Genomic DNA, 21,283 nt, shown 5'->3' on the forward strand with positions numbered 1-21,283 from the left:
ACTATTGTCTAACGAAACACTAGAAAATATTTTCGAATTTCTTTTTCACTCACCAACCAAACAAGGGAAAATAAGTGGTAAAACCACTTATTTTCCAAAAAAATATTTTCACGAATACATTCTCCATGGAGAACATTTTCCTTCGTACCAAACACGCCCTTACTTTCACTTAATTTGCCACATACTAAGCTAGCATTTGGCCATAGATTCCCAAATTGTTTTGAAAAATCTGATTTGGTTGAAATTTGATTTGAAGATGAAATGTGATTGGACATCAGTATTCAAAACATATTTCTAAAATTTATTTTGGAAAAACATGAAACATAACTTATACCCACAAGTTCTAAAAACTATCATAAATACCCAACAATACTATTATCAATAACATTCATTATATTATCGCAAACCATAGTCTTGAGTATAAGTATATTTGGTACAAAATTATCATTTTTATAATGAAATACATGTACGCTATCAGATGACCAAGAAGACGAAGCAACATTGTTACAAGATAATAAATGGTGGGCTCTTTTATAAAATATAAAAGTTTGGGGCAACTTTTAAAAAATATAATAATGATATTTTGGCCCAAAAACAACTACTGAGCTGGTTTTGAGATTTGGGATTTGACATTTTGCCAAAATGTAGCCAAAATCTATGATCAAATATGTGTTTACCAAATAAAACCCAAATTTATTTTGGCAAAATCTATGGTCAAACGGGTAATGCCATGCATACAAAGTCAACTCAAATTTCATCAAGCGTGCGAGTGATTATTAGTTTATTACTTAGACAGACTCAATGAAATTAATTCGATTTTGTCACAGACTCAAACGATTGGTAAACAAAATATGTGAGATTTTTGTAAGATGAATTTCTTCAATTCATATTACAAGTGGTTATAGGAGATCGTTTTCTCATATTTTTATTGGTTTGCGTCTGTATCATGCATTTTATTTCAAAATTTAATTTTTCATTTACCATTTATTACCCTACTAATTTTTGAGAATTCATTAAATACACTATTTTAACTTTATTTTAAAAGAAAATTCCCATTGTGTTGCAAGTGCCTTAGCTTTACTCGAGTCTAAAGCTTGTGTGTGTCTTATGTTAGTTGTTGAACAATTGAACTTCCATTTATCGTAAGATCTGAAAAGATTTTTATAATGGATAAGTACATTTTATTTATACTATTTGCCAAAAAATATTCTAAGGAAAATTATATTTATGTCTCAAATGGCTTTCTTTCTCGAAGGAAATTGATTTCTGTTCTATCACCTAAAGGAGAGAAAGCCAAAAAATAAAATTAATTTTTTTTGGTTCATATTTAGATGCACCAAAAGATAAATGCATGTCATGTTATTTTATATAAGAGTGATGTTCTGTGCTTTACGGTGGAATTGCATTGGGTTAATTGTTGTCATTGTCGAATATTTGTTGTCTAGTTATGAGTGACTAATATAGGGGTGAGAGTCGGTTCGGTTCGATTATGAATATTATCGATTTAGCATATCGGTTATCGGTTTACAAATTTGATAAATCGATAACCGAACCGATAAGATATTGATTTTCGGGTATCGGTTAATCGGTTATCGGTTTACCCGATAAGATAACTCACTCTAGAGTTAAGCAAAACAAAAAAGACAATTCGCCGGAGTTAAGAAAAAAAGAGAAGAATTCACATATAGCATACTAAAGACTTATGCTAGGAGTAACTAGTAAGGTCTATGAAGAATGAAGATGAAACAACTGAAAAGTGAGGTTGAGAAAGAATATGAGAGAATGAACTGAAGCCCTAGCATTTGTATATACTTAAGGATAAAGTCGTAATTTTATTAATTCTTATTGGGTTATCGGTTAACCCATTAACAAAATTGGCAAACCGAGGCCCGAACCGATAACCCAATAGTAAAAAAATTCTAAATCATTATCGAACTGTTAACCCAATAACCTGATATCGATAATCCAATAAAAAATTAACGGTTCGGGTTATCGGTTTTACCCGATATATGCCCAACCCTAGACTAATATATTTTTATATATAACTTATTATTTAAGGAATATAGTTTAGTGTATGTACCACGTTAATAGCATGTTTGACTAATTTTGTTTTTGGCTAAAGTGTCTTTTTTTTAGTGAAATGTATTTTTCTCAAAGTGAAGTGTTTGACCAAGCTTTTAGAAGAAAAAAGTGTTTTTGAGTAGAAGCAGAAGCAATTTTGAGAAATAAAAAAAAAATAGTTTCTCATCGAAAATATTTTTGAGAAAAATATACTTAAAAATACTTTTAAAAAACTGAGTCAAATATTAATTTTTGCTCAAAAGTAATTTTAAATTAATTGGTTAAAGTGCTTTGAGAAAAATATTTTTCAAAATAAGATAGATTTTAGAAGTTTGACGAAATATAGTTTTAGTTAAAAAAGGAAAACAATAATAAAAAGATTAAAGAAGATCTATTGGTAACTCATCTGCGGGTGACTTTAAACGACCGCCCGTCGCTTTAAACCATAGAACAACACGTCTCATTGGCTCCAAAATCACCAGAACCAATAAGATACCACCACCTCATTATATTCTTCCTTTCCTTTTTGTTTTCATCCTTATCATTCCTCATTATTTACATAAAACTCCTCAAAATTTCAAAACTTTACATCACCTCTGAGATTTGATCCCCTAGTTATTCCTTGCTATTTACACAAAACTCCCCACTTTTTCAAAATTCGATCCAGTCCACGTGAAAATAAAAACAAATTTTCACACAGTAAACCCCTTTAGTCACACACAGAGATAAACACACTATTTTTCGTACATATATAAGAAGCTCATTTGCACTCAATTTCGCTATTTTCTTCACTTGCTCACTTAAAAAATTCTTCTTCGTCGCTGAAGCTGTGGAGGTTACAGGCGGAGATATTTATTCTTCCGACGACGTCGTTTAGGTGTGCGTGTTTTGGTTTTAAAAGAGCTAGGTTTAAAGTTAGGGTTAGGGTTTGGCGATTTGGGAGTTGTTGCGTAAAACCCTAGATGGTATGAAGCATCGCGTAGCTGATATCGTTTGGGCTGAGTTGATCGACGGTTGAGATCTTATCACCGGATGGAGGGAGGTAGCAACTCTACACTTAATTCTTCTGGTAACTGTTCATTTCCTCAGCCGTGTAATTTTTTTTTCAACTGTAGTTTTCATGGTAGTTAAATGCAGGTGTGTGACTAGTTAGACTTTGATTTTTATCTGAGTGGTCGCTTGAGTTTTATAAAAGTTGTCCTTTTTTGGTCTCTCTGATTACAACCGAGAGAAGGCAAATTCTAAGATTTATATGTGAAGGGGAGCCTCGGAGCAACGATGAAGTTGTCTCCGTGTGGCATGGAAGCAGCCACTAGTGCGTACCTTAAGGTAGACGGTCTATATCGCATCTGGTCCTTCCCTGGATCTTACGGGATGCTTTGGGCACCTGACTGCTTTTTTTGTTTGTTTGTAGGATTTATATGCCACTAGAAATTTAGAGAACTTCCAATATCAGTATTTTTATTATTATTACTATTATTTTATAGAGTTAACTTATTTTTCGCTTTTATTTTTATTTGGTATGATGATGACATGAGTTGAGCTTAAATGGAGAAATATGCTAAGTAAAGATTCATATAGCAGACCCCTACTTGTTTGGGACTGAGGGGTAGTAGTTGCTATTGTTGAAACAGTTAAACTTTGGAGCGTCTTGGTGGTTAAGGATGAAATGGTGATTTTTTGACTTGGTAAAAAGTTCATTTCTTTAGGTCTGTAGCTAGGTACCATGCCTACCTTTGCTAGTTGAATCCTCAATATCCATTTAGCTTCTTTTGGACCTATTCCAATACTCATTTGTCTTTTTCCTTGTAAAGGAAATACACATTTATCTTTTTGAGGCAAATTAGGGAGTCTTTACCTAGAGGTTCTTAACACGAGGTTCTTTACATTTTTCACCCACTCACAAATCTCTAATCAAAATAGAAAGATTCTTGGCAAAAGTCATTTTAGCGCCCAACGTGTCGCTTAGTGGTCAATGAAGTGGGTTGATAGCCTGAGGTCTCAGGTTCAAATCCTAGCGTAGACAAAAACACTAGGTGATTTTTTTCTATTTGTCAAAGCCTTGGTGGATTGAGGTTCTTGGCACCTGATGTTGGTGGGAGGTAATAGGTATCATGTGGAATTAGTCGAGGTGTGCGCAAGCTGGTCTGGACACCACAGTTATAAAAGACATAGGGGAATTTTTAGCTACCTGTGTTAGGAGAGAGTGGGTTGAAAAGGTTTAAGGCCTTTTTTATTTGCATTTTGTATGTTGTTTAAAACTTTTGTGCATCTGTTAGTAGCTTCTATAATCTTCTGTTCCTGACGCGGTAGTTTAAGTGCCGCACCCGTGTTGACACGCCACTAGTATGGGTGTGGGTATGGGATTCGTAAGGGATTTGGCCAAATAATTTTGGGTACTTTGACCACGACGGGCGGAAAAATTCGAGACGAAATACAATTTGATTCTCGAAGTCTGAACCAAAACTAGGATAAGTTTGAAGAGAATAGCACACCTTATCTAGAAAATGAATTCCTTAATTATCTACAACTTGAGAATAAAAAAAAATCTACACTTTACAAGCTATATGTAAGTATTCCACAAAATTTCTCATAATTTAGAGATATTATTTATTTATTTATTTGAATAATTTTTGGTCGGATCTCTGCGCCCGCGTCCGTACTGGGATCCGTATCCCCGAATCTTAGAATTTACATCTCGAAGGATCCGATCTTTGATTCGTACACGTGTCGGATACCCGCACCCGTGTCCGAGCAATTTAGATCTTCTGGATTTTCTTTTTAGTTAGGCAACTTTTAGAGAACTATGAATGGTACAATGTTTTTATTGTTTTGTGTTAGCGGGCAGGTACAAAGATAATGGAAATTCAAAAAAAGAAAGCAAAAGAGAAAATAGAAAAGAGATGAGAAGATAATATACAAATATGAATGTTATAGGCAATAAATGGTGTCAGAAATCAACTACCTCATATTAAGGAATTCAATGAAGCACCAAATCTGTTTGAACCCCTCAAGAGGCAGTGAAATCCTCATACAAGCTCCAATGAATGCTTCGTACAACGATGGCATACAACCATCACAATCTTACAAAATGAAGTATCAATCATCCAATTATCAAAGTTGTCTGAACTAAACATCCTATTTGTTGTATAGGGTTATAATAGCTCCCAAGCAAATACCAAAAATGTCCCTCAAGCTAAGACTTAGCATTAACTAGTTGGGATGGATGGATTAATCTGATGTACTTATACTGTTTAGGTATGATTTTGTGGAATAAACATTGAAAAATATCAGATTGGAGTTATGGGCTACAAACTTGAAATTTGAATAGAAGATGATCAAGAGTAAATAATGTGCTTTGAAAATGTTAATGACACACGTCACGACCTTATTGGTGCTTGACGTTACACATGTTTTGGTCGAGAAAAAAATAGCGTGTTAGACATACTTTGGAAAGATTTGGTGTGTAAGGAGTTACCTGTGTTGGAGGGGTGTGTCAAAGGGATTTGGCTTCAAGGTTAGGGGGTTAACTATGTATTCTGCCAAATATAAATAAAAACTATTAGAAGTTCTATACAGCCTCAACCTAATTACTTTGTTTGCTGGTTATTTTTTCCTTCATTCATGTATGAGTAATTATTGAAAATCAGTTGAAGGTTCTGAGGCATATTAATAGAAGCTTCATTTCATGATGTGTTGTCAGCGAAGGATTCTTGGTCGTTTCTTTTTTGTTATTGGCATTATGCTTGTGCATTTGATATACTTCTTTTGTAGTGGTTCAAGTGTGTCTTTCTTTGGTTCACTTTGATGTTTTTCAAGATTTTACTTGGGGATAATTTTGATTTAGCTCTAGTATTGTTGTCGCATCTTTGCATTGGTGCTTTTATATGGTAATCTTCCCACTTTATTCCGTAATATACCATAGATGAAACTGTCACAATGAGGATGTTATTTCCTGGTAAAACCAAATTCCAGACATCAAAAAATAGTCTTGATACACTTTGAAACAAAGCTAACTTGGAGCCAAATGTTGATCTGCCACATCGAAAAGTTTCTTCTGAATTTGATAACAATCAGTAAACAATGATTACACTATATAATCTCACTTGATGAAGAAAATGAATATGATCAACCAAGTTGCAAACATTTGGCTTGAAGTTTAGCTCACATGCCAATTTATAAGTACAACCACAATACTTATCCCAAAAAGGTACAACCACAAACATTTGGCTGTCAAAGTTTAATTTCTTGGAAAGTTTGAATGGCTTAAGGAGGAAAATCTTTTAATATATACTCCATGAATTTCATTGTTAATCGTTTGACTAACTTATATGTTTTGCTGTCCAGGGATATACAGATGGATTACAATGACAATGATTATCAAAGTCATTTAACTGGTGAAGACAGCTCCAAAGTTTCCTCTGTTTTGCATCCCTATGCTCTTCCCAAATTTGATTTTGACGATAGTCTTCAGGGGCATTTAAGATTTGACAGCTTAGTTGAAAACGAGGTTTTCCTTGGTATCCCCACTCAGGAAGACAACCAGTGGATAGAGGATTTTTCTCGGGGAAGTAGTGGAATAGAGTTCAGTTCAAGTGCTGCAGATTCTTGCTCCATACCAAGGCGTAATAATGTGTGGTCTGAGGCAACATCAACAGAATCTGTTGAAATGTTATTGAAATCGGTTGGGCAAGAAGAAATGGTTCCAGGGGACACTATTATTGAAGAGTCAGATGCTGGAAATGAATTGGGTTGCTTAATCCAGCCAGTGGAATCTAATTTGAAGTTGGATGATAAAAGAGACGATATTAAAGAGTCCAGCTCAGCAGCACCAGCAGATGAGTCAGTTGAGTTTACTGTTACATTCTCTAAGTGTGAGAGAACAGAGAGAGAAGGTAAACATATTGCATGCGCTGCAGAAATGCAGGCGTTGGAACGTATTGCTGATAGATGTTCTGACATTGCTGGTGAGAGATGTTCTGGAGTTACTGCTGAGGAAAAGTCACAGACTGAAATAAAAAGCATTGATGAGAATCTAGGGGAAGCTAAAACTTCACAAGATGAATTTCTACCTGATAAATCTGATAGACATCCATCTGTTCCTGTAATTCAAAGTGCAATTAACGAGTGCCTTACAGATGCTCGTCCTGTGAGTGTGGAGATTTTGGATAGTCAGCATAATTTAACCAGCTGTCATAGTGGAAATACAAGTGGTTTACCAAGTGAACATCACAAACCAGAGGAGAAACAAATTTCTGTGAGCAAAGAGAAGAGTAGTACAGGTGATGAAAAGCTGTGTGGAAGTGGCGTTGAAAGTGAAACTTGTACCTCTAATGCCAGTCCTCTCTCTCTCTCTGCTTCAGAACTGGAAGTAGTAAAAGAGCTTCCAACTGATACCAGGATGATTAAATTACAGGAATCTTGCGTGCAAAGGAACGAATGCAGTTTTACTGCTGATGGATGCAAAGAAGATGCTTCTTCTGCTGAACCTCCTGAGATTTGCGGATTGGTGACGGTTTCCTCAAAAGTCTCGGAAGATAAGCTACAGGCTGAAGGTAATAGCATACTCTGTGAGGATGAGGAGGCATCTATAAGTCAGTGTTTAGATTCAAGAGACTCCGAGGACCAAGAAAACGGCTCCAAGGGTCAGATGGAGGTCTCTGCTGTGCAGATATCAGATGGACTGAGTACTTGCAATGAGAAAGAGGAAAATATTCTTGAAAGTCATATCCCACTTAATCTTGGTATGTCAGAGGCATGTACAATATCAGAGCTCTCCGAGCCGTCAAAGCCGAATAATGGTAACGGTAATTGTACTTATTCTCTGGAAGGTCCGAGTAATATACAAGAGGCATCTATTTCTGCTGAACTTATTGTGGAGAGGCCAGTACCTGAGAATTTGGAAACTGGAAATGATGCTGATAGGGTCTCCAAGGGGGATGCATGTGCTGGAGACCGCGCCTCCTCGTCTGTGCCTGTTGGATCGATGGACATATGTGGAGAAAGCTTCCCTTGTGTGGTTGATGTTGATACTACTAATGAGGATGTCTCTAGCGGTAAGGAAAAGGAGGAAGTGCTGCCAGTAGAAAATGAGACAGAGAGATCATGTGAGCGTGACCATGGGGTTAGATCCTCCTCTGTGGGTGAAGAACCTGGAAAAATCTCTGACCATTCCGCATTGATTAAACAAGGTATCATTTTCTATTTCTCATTTTAGTGCTTAAATATTGTAGACGGCCAAATGTGTTTTAGAAATTTAGCCTGTTATAATTTTTTGCTACTTCTTACTGCTACTTGGTGTGACTTTGCAGCATCAAATGCTGGGTTTGAAGGTGGGAGCTTAATCTCAGGTGGCACACCAGTGAGTGTTCCGTTGCCTTCTGGTAGTGGCGCTATTGCAACTGAGATAGTTAATCATGATGAAAAGCTGAAGCCAGTATCAGTTTTGATGGGTTCAGAGCATTTGGCAGAAAAGGAGAAAATGGAAGTTGTTCCCAGTGTAGAAGCACAAGTGGCAACACTGAAGGAGTCTATTGCAGGCCGTCCAGGTCCCCTTTCCGCTGATGAAAAAGATGCATCTGGTGACTGTCATATGGATATAGCACCTGTGATTGTTAATCAGAACAGTTCTATTCAGGGTAATCCCGACACAGCAAGCGACGTTGAGCAAGCAGCAATTGCTGAAGCAAATAGCGAGTGCTTTAGGCATGTGGAAGCATGTGCAATGAATAGTGGTTCAACTATCAAAGAGGGTGATGGTGCTGAGGCAGCTGCTCTTGCAAGGAATCAGGAAATAATTGTAGAAACAGTGGAATTGGGAAAAGTTGGAGGTTGGTCTTTTATTTCCGGCACTCATATAATTATATCTATGATCTGTTGGTTGCTCAGCGATTATCATTTATTCTTGGAAAAATGGGCTTATTTAGGTATACTTGTCTCCCCCTTCCCTTTGCTCCCTCTGGACTGTGGTAATTTAATATATAATTTTTGTTTTAAATTTTCTCAGTTTTATCTACCACAACATCTGGTTGTTGTTTGCTAATGAACTATTTACAAGCTAGTTTTCTTTCTCATTTCATTGTGAGAGAACTTCTTGTTAGTGAACATTTTGGACTTCTATGTTGACTATCAATGATGTCAAAGGCATGCTTAAAGCGTGCTTAAGCCCTGAGGCGAGGCGCAATACATGTTGAGCGCTTAGAGCGCGCTTCGGCTCGCTTAGAGAGCACTTCAGTACCATCATCAAGGCTCTAAGGCATACTTTTCCTTGCCAATGAGTAATCTTAGGGAGGGGACACTAAATAATTGATATTTCACTTTATCATAATTTGTTTTCAATTTTCAATTTCGTTGTTCATATATTTATTAGTCATGCTTATAATTATTAGTCTTAGACTACAAATACACAATTGTATCTTTTCCGTCCATTTGCACCTTTCTTCATCAAAGTCCACGTTTTATTTGCACTTTGCGCTTAAAGCCCCAACGCCTTTGATAACACTCTTAACTACTGAAGAGTTGTCTTTGTGAAAGCATGACATAAGCAGTGGTGTTTGCATTTCATTGAATGCTTTGTGGCCTTATGAGATCCCCATTTATTATGTACTGCAGATGGGTATAATACTAACTGGTCTCAGTGTCCATCATCTTTTGAAGTCAATGGTGTCATAAGCCTCTTAGTGAACATGGGCGATTTGTAGGTTACTTGTTGCTGTTTTATCTTTATTTGCATATTGAGATGTCAGGTTTTGCATACTTATATTCTTCTGCTTTTTCTTTTGTGCTTTATGACCTGTTCATTCTCTCTTTAGAACCAATTGTATTGCTTGTTCAGTGATCAACTGATTGACAGATTGAATTGTCTTACTGTGTCAGTTATCTATGCCAAATGGAAGAATTGAAACATGATCATAGGGCCTTATGAACTCAAAGATAACTTGGACTCTCTCTCTCTCCTCCCTCCTCGTTTCATTATACCAAGTACCTATTAGATGACATTATGAGAATAACTTCACAATTCCTTTCTCATTTTTAGCCTTTTCAAATATCGCTAATCTATAGGCAATATCTCTGTGATCATATATGTGCATGTGTAATAAACATATGAAAGCATATGAGTATACTTCAAGTAATGCTGGACGAGCTCAAGGTTCTTCATTTTGTCAAATCACACAATTATGAGTTTATTTTAAAAAATGGATAGAAGAAGAAAAGAGCTTTGGACTCATTTGAAATTTTAGAATGTCTCTTGGTCGGGAAGGGGCTGATAATAGATAATGGTTGGTAATGATTTAGATAGAAACCTGCAAAAAGGAGCATTGCCTGGGTGGAGTGCAATACATAGCATCGAGTTCCTTGAAAAATTCTAAATGAGAATTGAAAAGATTGGTAGCATTCGACGCTTGTTCTTTTCTGCGAAAGGCCTTTTTTTTTTTTACAAACAAAAGGAGTTTTGAAATGATTTAGTTGCCTTTGCAGTTCAGGAAAGTTCTGGCGTAATTGGAGGACCTAAACATGATTCTGTTGCTTTCGTAAGTTGTTCTGCTATTTCACCAAGTGAAAAGAAAACAGCAGAGATTAGAAGTAGTGCTGTAGTTGAGAATGTTGCTCCCCTTGTTGATACAATTGAAATTGGTGGTAAAGCGCAGTCCACCTCCATAAGTTCAGGAGAAAATGCTTCCACTAAAGCAGATAGGAGCTTTACTTTTGATGTAAGTCCATTGGTTGTTAATGCTAAGGGAGAAGCAGACAAATCAATCACTAGTACTCAAGCTTCCCAACTAACTGAGGTCTGCATTGTCTTCTACAATCGTATTATTTTATTTTTGTATTATGCTTCTCATAGCTCCTTAATCTGTTCTGACTGAATTACAGTTGAAGGCTGGGGATGGACTGCTTTTGACATCTGGCAGCAGACAAACTGATACTAAGATCGTGCAAGAAATTTCTCTTGTAAGTCCTCTAGTAACTGACAAAGCGGCTCAGTCTGGAGGTGCTAAGGGTGAGCGCAAGGCAAGACGTGGCTCGAGTAAATCAAGTAAAGAAAATCCTAAGAAGGGAAACCAAGTGAAGGAAACAAACTCATTGAAGCAGTTGGATAGAAGAGACAAATCAGGTGCTCTGTTTAGCCCTTCTGTTGCTGCGCAGAAATTGCAAATTGAAGCTGGAAACAACGAGCGCAATATTACAAAGTCCAATGGGGTTGTTTCCTTTCCAACTTCAAGTTTGCCGGATTTAAACACTTCATCTACTGCATCTGTATTGTTTCATCAGCCTTTCACAGATCTGCAACAAGTGCAACTGCGAGCTCAAATTTTTGTTTATGGGTCTCTGATGTGAGTCCTATATGCCACGTTCTTAATTTATATGCATATGTGCTGGTAGCTATCCACGTTAAAATAAGACCATGTAGTGTAAGCACAAAAATTGCACTAGAGCATGTTTGGATGTAGGTATGACTTCATATGGCGGTGGGTAGGAATGCTTGTTTCCTCTTTTTTGATTATGGGAATTAGCAACAAAACTTTCAAACCACCTACTACTTTCCACACCAGAGCTGCATTTAAAGAAGAAAATTATAAAGGAAATAAGAAAAAGGAGAGAGTAGACTTTTGAATTGACAGGATAGATTTGAAGGTGAGAAAAGAAAGAGAACGAGACGAGTTATTTAGATTGATAGGATAGACTTGAAGATGATATTTCTTTCTTCCAGTTTTGTTCAAGTATATAGTTTTGAGTTCAAGGAAAGGGAAGAACATCTACTATTTTGGTGGGTGTCCAATTGGTCTGATTATTTGATGTTGCTAGACCAACTCACTAGTAATGCATACTGGAAGGATTGTGAAATAGCCTGCCCATCTAACATGTATATGATGTATATGTTTAATTTCATTGTTTCAAATGGTTGCTGCAGACAAGGTGCTGCACCAGACGAGGCTTGCATGATTTCAGCTTTTGGGGCATCTGGTTAGTTTGTCTGCTTGTGTTAGTTATATTTTCATGTTTTACTTTCTTTTCTAAAACTTGGACAATTTATTTGTTACTTGAGGCTCTGCAGATGGAGGGAGAGGTCTGTGGGACCCTGCTTGGCGTGCGTGTGTTGACAGGATTCGTGGACAGAGATCTCACACTGGAAACAATGAAACTCCGTCTCATCCACGTTCAGGTAGAGGATCTCTATTTTTTCCCCTTCATGTTATGCTGCTACTGATTGTACTTTAGAAATGAGAAATGCAGGTCCCAGAACTCCAGATCAAGCTAACAAGCAGGTTATGCATCAAAATAAAGTTACTACTCCGGCAACTGGACGAGCAAGCGGCAAGGCTATCAATTCACGCGTTGTTAGTCCTATTATACCACTTTCATCCCCTCTTTGGAATATACCTACCCCCTCATGTGATGGGCTGCCATCTAGTGGCATGGCCAGAGGTGCTGTCATCGATTATAAGGCACTTTCTCCTATGCATCCCTATCAGACTCCACCAGTACGAAATTTTGTGGGACACACTGCCTCTTGGCTACCACAGGCCCCTTTCCCTGGTTCCTGGGTTGCTTCTCCACAAACTTCTGCCTTTCCTGCATTGCCTGTTACAGAGCCTGTGAAATTAACCCCCGTAAAGGAGTCATCCTTGTCCATTTCTGCTGGTGCAAAGCATGCAATGCCTGTTTCAGTGGCTCATGCTGGGGAAAGTGGTATTCTGGCTGGGGCTTCTCCGCGTGATGAAAAAAATGCCTCAGTGTTGCCTGCTGATCAGAAATCTAGAAAGAGAAAAAAGGCATCTGGTACTGAGGATCGTGCCCACAAATCTTTGCGTGGTTCCTCTTCTGAATCTGTTCCTGCCCCTGCAGTATGTACTCAATTATCAAGTAAAGCCCCGGCATCTGATAATTTTGGCCAGTCATCATCGGTTGCTGTTGCACCATTGGTTGCTCAAAGCCAGACAGGACCTGCATCTGCTCCCATACTTGGCCATTTTTCAACGTCAGTTGTCATAGCACCTCTTTCTAGCTCTGCCCCTGTAAACAATTCTGATATACCGATCATCTCTATCCCATCTTCCACTGATCTCTCTAAGAGAGAGCTTTTAGGAAAAAAGGCCTTAACTTCGGAGTATTTAGGCAAAGTTGAGGAGTCTAAGCTGCAAGCAGAGGAGGCCGCTGCAAGTGCTGCTTCTGCAGTCAGTCACTGCCAAGATGTGTGGAGCCAATTAGATAAGCAAAAGAATTCTGTTTTGGTGGCGGATGTGGAGGTTAAGCTGACATCTGCTGCCGCTGCTGTAGCAGCTGCTGCTTCTGTTGCAAAGGCAGCCGCGGCTGCTGCTAAGATTGCATCAAATGCTGCAATGCAAGCTAAACTGATGGCGGATGAGGCATTGATAGCATGTGGAGTGAGCAATCCTGATCAAACCAGTGCTGTCTCTTTCCATAACATGAACAACTTGGAGAGTGCCACTCCTGCTTCCATATTGAAAGGTCGAGAAGTTAGCAATAGTTCTGGTTCAATTATATTCGCTGCTAGGGAGGCTGCGAGGAGAAGGATTGACGCTGCTTCCGCTGCATCAAAAAATGCTGAGAACTGGGATGCTATAGTTAAGGCTGCGGAACTGGCAGCTGAAGCTGTGTCACATGCTGGAAAAATTGTAGCAATGGTTGATCCTTTGCCCCTGAATCAATTAGTGGAAGCTGGTCCTGATAACTACTGGAAAGTTTCCCAAGCACCTTCTGGGCATGGCGGCAAGGGTAAAAAGGTGAATGGGGATGAATCTGGTATTTCAATTGTCGAAAAGATTCCTGGCATCTTTTCCAAGAGATCTGAGGGTCCGTCTGATGAAGACACGACCCCTGCTTGCGAGCCTACTGGTGTTTCAGGCAACATGGCAGAGGACAACGTGAGGAATGAAGAGGTTATTCAAACTCCCGTTACAGGTGTCGAAAAGGATGTAAGAGGAGCAAAGGGTCATAGTATGCCAGAAATGAGCAAGACTGCAGGCCTAAATGCTGACTCCAGGTTGGCTTCCCATGATGTGGAAGCATGTGGAGATGCTGCAAGCTCTAAAATGCAAGAAGGTTCCCTTGTGGAGGTTTGTTAATAATAACTTTATCAGCCTTTGGCTGCCTTATTACTTGTATGATACTCGGTGTAAGATCCTATTGAAATGAGTAGTTCTGGGAGAATTTCCCAGTGTTCTTTTGCATCGAATTGTTTTCTGAGGATTTGTGCACGTACAGAAGCTATACATTTGGAACTTGCGCTTTTCTTCTTTAGGGAATTTATTTTATCCATCATGCCCCATTTTCAGCGGCGCTTCACTGTTTATTTGTTTGTTTATTTTATTGATGATGTAGCTCATTGCTGATTTAATTTATTAATAATTTTTGTACTGACAGGTTTTTAAAGATAGTGATGATGGTAAGAGAGCCTGGTACTCAGCCAAAGTGTTGACTTTGAAGAATGGAAAAGCTCTCGTTTGTTACACTGACCATCAATCTGATGAAGGTAAGCTGAAAATGATACATTTTTGCAAGTTATTTGATTGGTGTGGAGAGACGTTGGTCTTGAGTATTAGGGGAATAAGTGAAACTTGCCTCTCCAATTGTTCATTGCATCTGGGATGAGTAATTAGTGTTCAATTTGGGATTTTTGGATGCAATTGCTGCTAGTCTAAGCATATCGTCATGCCTATGCTTGTAAGTTTAATTTTTGTCGATGCTTGTTAACATTACAACATGGTTGGGGGCTTGAGTTGAGTCCTAGGGGGTTAACGTTGAAAAAATTCTCTGTCGCCCTGTCCAGGGGGAGGGTTTTAGGCAGTGGGGTTTACCCAATCAAGAAAAAAGAGATTCATTCTCTTTTTGGACTCTATCAAAGAAAAGAACCCACGAATGGTGAAAATGCAAACAAGAACTAGATGATATGCATCTCTTGTTTTGTCTAATGATAGTAGATTGAGTTGGTTAAGAAACAAAAGCTCATATCTTAAAATTAGAATGTGAGCTGGAAGTATGGGGCCACTTACATTTTACAATTGTAGCATGGCCTTATGGAATATTGCATTTCCCAAGTTGGCTGGAGTAATATTAGAAGTCCCTTGTTTGGTTGGGCGTGTGGTGGTTAGTGAACTTCTAAAGTTCAACCATTAATTGACTTGTAATATTCAGCAAAGACTTGCTAAGCGCTCACTTATCTATTCTTTGCCTTAAGTTGTGTTTCTTCAATTTTAGTAAAGACCTTGCCTTTTTTTCCCCTTGGAGTTTCTCATTTAGTTCAATAGATGTCACAAGTGGTAAGTTAGAACTTCTGCTCTTCGTGGAATCTGAAGTCCAACAATTGTTACCTGGAACTCAGTACTTACATTCTTTTGCCTTCCATAAAATCTAATTTCAAAGTTTGTCATGACCTGACCCTTGTTTCTGCAGTAATCAGATAATTTTAGTCGTACATATGGAATATGACTAGGAAACCAAAAAACATCATTCTTTGTTGTCGTTATGGCTAAGGACTTTGTGGCTTAAAAACTGGTTTATACCTCTGAATCTTTCAGGGCTTGAACAGTTAAAGGACTGGGTACCTCTAGACGCAGACAGTGACGAAACACCAAGAATACGTCCCGCACATCCGGTGACTGCTCTGCAAGGAGCAAAAAAGAGGCGAAGAGCAGCTGTTAAGGAGTATACCTGGTATGTAGGAGATAGAGTTGATGCATGGATCGACTATCGGTAAGTTCAAATCTCTTTTTATCACATTAAGTCGCCAATTCCCTCTCCTAATGATTGTGAGTTCTAGTCTTCTCCTTCAGTCCTTGACAATGAATGTTTTTTTGGGATGTATGTGTGTAGGTAATATATATGCATCAGAACAATTTCTTTGATTTATGACATATCCTTTTGGTTAAATTATTTCCTGCATTTTAAGATGATAATTACTAAGTTGGAGAAGGGTAGAGGGGCGAGCCCATAATCCTCAAGTTTTGAAGGATGCGGATGGCCCAACGGATCGGCTCCAGACTGATTTTTGTGTCATAAAAAAAGCAAAACAATTGATAATAGTTTTTGACTTGTGGCATTATAAGAATATTGTTCATCAGCTTTTGAATGTCTAGAGGTCTTATTCTCCTTTGAGCTTTATTACATGTGCCTAATATGGCAATTCATGTTACGCTAATAAATTTACATTGTTGAACAAGCACTTTTCTTGATAGAATTTGTAATGTAGTTCGCACTGTGCTTCCAAAAGAAATAAATATACATATGAAATTTTATTATTTTTGATCTTATTCTCAAGTTCAGAAAGCAACCAGAGCTTCAGGCTAGTGGTAGGATCGCAACGCGTGATGTTTGGGTTAGGCACACTTTGCGGGTTCAAATCCTGCCACAGACAAAATCCTGGTACTTAAGTGGAGAAGGATGGAGGGGCGAGCCCCGCTATCCATAAAGTTTCGGACCTAGCCCATGGGAATTTCTCAGTTATAGAAAAATGGAAGTAATTTATCATAAAATCCTGTTTGTTTTTATCTCAGTAATTCAGACTTTGTCAGGCCAGAGTTGGCCTGAGGAGATATATTCTTTTCTTGTTTTTTCTTCTAGTTTTCGCCGACCCCAACCTGTTTGGGACTGAGGGTTAGTTGTTGCTTTTGTTGTTTTCTTTTCAGTTTTGTAGTTTAATATCTTTTCTCAATATGAATTTCATTTTTCCAACATCTCGTTTTCTTTGCCCTATCCTGTGTCTTAGCTGGCGAGAGGGGGTCATTGCTGAAAAGAACAAAAGGGATGAGACTACATTTAGTGTCAACTTTCCAGGTATTTTTAATGTTTGAGACTCAATTTTTTTCTACCATTCTATGTGGTTGATTAACTGGTAAGATTTTCTTGCGTCATTTCTTCAGCTTATGGAGATACCGCAGTTGTCAGAGCATGGCATCTCCGACCAACTCTTGTATGGAAAGATGGGGAGTGGGTGGAATGGTCCAGGTCAAGACATGACTTCTTGTCCCAGGTCTGCATGTATACATACCTTCTAGTCTTCTCTTTTTATCAAATCTTCAAGAATTTGATTTATTCAGCTTAGTTGTTTATCTATGGTCAGTGTGGTGTGCCTTATTTGTGACCTGGTTGTTTATTACCTAAATAGTACCTAGTTGTTAATCTACAGTCAGGGTGATGTGCCTTATTTTTGATCTAGTTGTTTATTACATAAATAGGGCGATACACCTAAGGAGAAGCGAATTAAGCTGGGAAATCCTGCTAGTGAGGATACAGGAAATGACAGTCTCTCAGAGAAAATGGTTCCGTTGGTGCCAGTGACAAATGAACCAACAGCATTGCTTCCTTTGTCAGTCAATGAAAAAACATTCAATATTGGGAGTAACAAAAATGACAATAAGCCCAACACACTTCGAACAATGAGGTCTGGTTTGCAGAAAGAGGGATCAAAAGTTTTTGGTGTTCCTAAGCCAGGAAAGAAAAGGAAGTTTATGGAAGTAAGCAAGCATTACGTTTCAGACAGGGCAACTAAGAGTGATACTGCACATGGTTCAGCTAAGTTCACAAAATATTTGATGCCTCGAGCAACAGGAGCTGGTGGATGGAAAAACAGTTCTAGAATTGACCCGAAGGAGAAACAAGTGACTGAAGCTCGACAGAAACCTCCTAAACCCAATAAGCTTCCTAGTTCAAATAGAAATTTGAAGGATAATAGTATTACTTCCGCTGGAGATGCTAGCGGAGCGGTAGGTGATGCAGTCAAGTATAATAAGAGTGAAGGACAACAGCCTAATGTGGTCAGTTCTGTGGCAAATGCTGAAGGCGGAGCTGAAGGTCCCATGAAATTTTCTTCAGAAGCTCTCCCTGCCAACATCGCCAAGAAAGCGTCAACATCATCTCACAGAGGTGAGGGCATGAAGAAGAAGATCCCTGTATCTAGGATGAAGTCAAGTAACGTTGAAGTACAGGACAAATTGATACATGAAGTTAATGAACCCCGGAGATCAAACCGAAGGATTCAACCAACATCAAGGGTAAGCCTTCTCTTTGATTTAAGTATACTCAACTTCTGTGAGGATAGACTCTTTCTTTTATCAGCAAAAGATAAGTTTATTGATTTCCAGCAATAAGTGAACTGCCTCTCTACCTAACATTGTTCCTCAAGTTATCTTATGGTCTGTCTGGCTTGAAAGAAACAGTAGAATTTTTGAAGGCAAAAGAAGAAATTTACAGTGCCTTAAACTTAATTGCATTTTGTTGATCGCTTTTTGGTGCAAACTGGTTTTGGTACCATATGTAGATGATATTTTAGACGCAATTGCTGATTTGCACAACCTGTAATTACGCCTGTTGCTTAGTGCAAATATTTATATAATATATTATTTACCCATCAAAAAAAAAAGTGAACTACCTCTCTACCTTCATTAGGTAGGGGTAATGTTTGCGTACACTTTACCCTCCCCAGACCCCACTATCCCACTGGCTTCTTGTTGTTGAAGTGAACTGCCGGGATACACGCGTGCACACACACAGAGTGTAGCTACATCACAGGTTGTGCTAAAAAGTTTCAATCATGGCTAATAACATTAGCTTAAGCCATTTGCACAAAAAAAATAAAATAAAGCGGTTTATCTGTATATCATTGTAGTTGCAGAATCTTTTTTGCTCTAAAAATTTGTTGCGTTTCTGTCCTTGAATGGAGAATGGACGTTCTTTCAGCATTTTTGGGGATTAGTTTTTGGACAATATTGAGATTGCTTTAGTAAGCACGTTGCTAGCAATTAGTGCAGTCTAGATTAACTAATATGTTAAAGTGAGTATATTTGAGAACATTAGTTAAGCTAGCAAAGGTTTCCAATATCCTAAAATTAGGTGTCAAATGATTGGAGGGCGTTGAAGCAGTAGGATTTTATTTGTCTTGACCAATGAAAAGACATCATTAGAACATAGAAACACCTGCATCATGAAGAGTCTAAAGCGAATTGGAAAATAGACAGTTTACTTAACCTGTTGTGTTTTAAAGTTGACCACCCATTTCCTGCTTGTTTTTCCTTTCACTGCCTGATTTAATTTGTAAGCTGGGAGAAGAAACAATCTTTCATTTCATATGGCCGTTTTAAAGTGTGCTCTTGGTATGCTCTTTGGAAGAGAATGTTGGGAACTTATATTGTGCCATCAGTAACCTGGCCCCACCATTACAGTGCCATCCTTTCCCACTATTTTGGCTACCAAGTAAAGATCGAATTCAGCCCTTTTTAAATGTCATTTCCATTAACAATTGGAAGAAATCACCCTCCGGCTCTTCATGGCTACCATTTATGTTTTGTTTAAGTTGTCTTATTTCATTAATTAATGGTACTCAGGTAAGCCTGCATACAGAAGGTTTAGATAATTGCTGGTTAGGAGCAAAAAAGTTAAATTGGTGTTTGATTTGTTACGTGCAGTTATTGGAGGGACTACAGAGCTCGCTGATCATCTCTAAACTTCCATCTATTTCACATGATAAAGGTAACAGAAGCCACAGCAGGGGTGCATCAAGGCAAGTTTGAAATACCTCCCATTTGAAAAAGAAAATGCAGTAAAAAAGATTCACGTGTCTCGAGTTCTTTCACTGATCTTTTGCCGCTTTAGTATGTTAGCCAAACTATCGGAAAGCAGGATTTGGGTTGTAAAATTGCTCTTTTTTCCCCGCAGGTAATATTGAAGGTGGAAAAGCGCTTATAAATGTGTCTGCTCAGCCCAGATTATCTCATGTAGCTATTAGGATGGCCTAGCGTTTAATGTTTTTCCTGTACATTTAATATAGAGATGAAAATTGGGATGGGAAGTTCTCACTTCCTGGCTGTAAAATTTAGGCAGTAGATGTCCATAATGATTTAGTCCTTTCCAGAATTTGTGGAGGACTGTTCTAGCCGAAATAGGTTGTAAATGGGACTTCTTCATGTTGGTGGTTAAAATTGCAAGAATTATTTAGGAACGATCTATCTTCAAATATTTGCAGTCTTCGCAGGGGTAATACTACCTGCGAAGACTAGAAGGCCGATCTAATAGTTACCTTAATATGCCATTGGAAAATGCCCTGGAAACAATTTTCATTTTTAGCGGCTGATGTTTACCATCATTGCTCCAAGCATAGTATGCAACCTTTCCATTCTATCATTTACCTGCTCAAAACTAGCAATTGCAGGTTTTCACGGTTCCTTTTAGGAGTGAACAAGTGATCTTTGTACGAATAATTGGACTGCCCAATTATTAATCCTTTCTGGTTCATTTATCCTTTACAACTCTTGCGGCTACATCCGAAGAATCATTATTCGCTAAAACTGAAGTGCAGTCGAGAATCAACCTTTTTCCAGTTAGGTCGGGGGCTAGAGATTAATAAAGGGAAACAGCCTAAGTACCACACATCTGATAGGTTAAAGATTCATTTTAGGCAGAGAATAAGTAGGGAAAATAATATTGTTTAGCCGTTCTCAAGATAATAGACGAAAAAATGTATAATGTTTGTGTATTTTTTTGTATATGTTATGATAAATATCATATTATGGTGGATGTCTACTCTTTCTCCATGATCTTCATGTCAAATGCTTAATGACGTATTCAATGACATATTTGCTATGTTCAATGACATATTCCAGGACATATTTTCTTCACTTTTCATGCTTATATAAAAGCCTTGTAATATATAAGAAAATACACACAATTAAAGAAAAAAATCTCTTCCTTCTCTCTATCTCCATTTCTTGTTCATGTTTTACTAAATTGCTTTTTTTTTTCCTTGTTCCATATTGCTACTTTGAATTATATTTCATAACACGTTATCAGCACGAGTCTCTAATCAATTGTATATATATATCTACAAAATTTTTCCTACATCCGGAGATTACAATTAGAAGCCATATATATCATCACATGGTTAAATGTAAAGAGAAACTACATATGGTAAGTAATGAAATGTAAGAAGGTATGATTATCTTATACTTGTCATTCCTTTAAAATCTCATATGCACACAACTTCGTACTACACCTGTATTGCATAAGCACATATTAATATTACATCTTTTATATCACATGAATGGAATAAAATTTTCGAAGTTCTATATGTGAAAATCATAGTAGCAGTTAATTGTTGATATGATACATGTCATGGTAACCAAGGATATTTTATATAAATTGTCCTATGCATATTTATGTGTTAACTATCTTCAATCTATCCTGCCGCTTTAAACATTTTCTTTTACTT

The 21,283-nt window shown here is 37.8% G+C and overlaps 1 protein-coding gene across 5 annotated transcripts; it reads left to right on the top strand.

Annotated features, from left to right (window-relative positions):
- Positions 1–2,790: 2,790 nt before the first annotated feature.
- On the top strand, positions 2,791–20,017 carry LOC104213337 (uncharacterized). Of its 5 annotated transcripts, none has more exons than XM_009762826.2 (15): positions 2,791–3,130; positions 6,409–8,252; positions 8,373–8,891; positions 10,540–10,850; positions 10,936–11,396; positions 11,975–12,027; positions 12,110–12,226; positions 12,283–14,141; positions 14,449–14,557; positions 15,603–15,777; positions 16,790–16,857; positions 16,944–17,053; positions 17,259–18,074; positions 19,485–19,579; positions 19,735–20,017. In XM_009762826.2, exons 2-15 carry the CDS (start codon positions 6,419–6,421, stop codon positions 19,736–19,738), a joined length of 6,531 nt encoding a protein of 2,176 aa, XP_009761128.1. In that variant the 5' UTR covers positions 2,791–3,130; positions 6,409–6,418; the 3' UTR covers positions 19,739–20,017. The 5 variants fall into 5 exon arrangements, with proteins under 5 accessions (XP_009761128.1, XP_070008992.1, XP_070008990.1 ...); XM_070152891.1 differs by having other exon boundaries at positions 12,298–14,141; XM_070152889.1 differs by having other exon boundaries at positions 2,791–3,103.
- The last annotated feature ends 1,266 nt before the right edge of the window (positions 20,018–21,283 follow it).

Source organism: Nicotiana sylvestris, chromosome 8 (genome assembly GCF_000393655.2).
Source record: "Nicotiana sylvestris chromosome 8, ASM39365v2, whole genome shotgun sequence".
Taxonomy (NCBI): domain Eukaryota; kingdom Viridiplantae; phylum Streptophyta; class Magnoliopsida; order Solanales; family Solanaceae; genus Nicotiana; species Nicotiana sylvestris.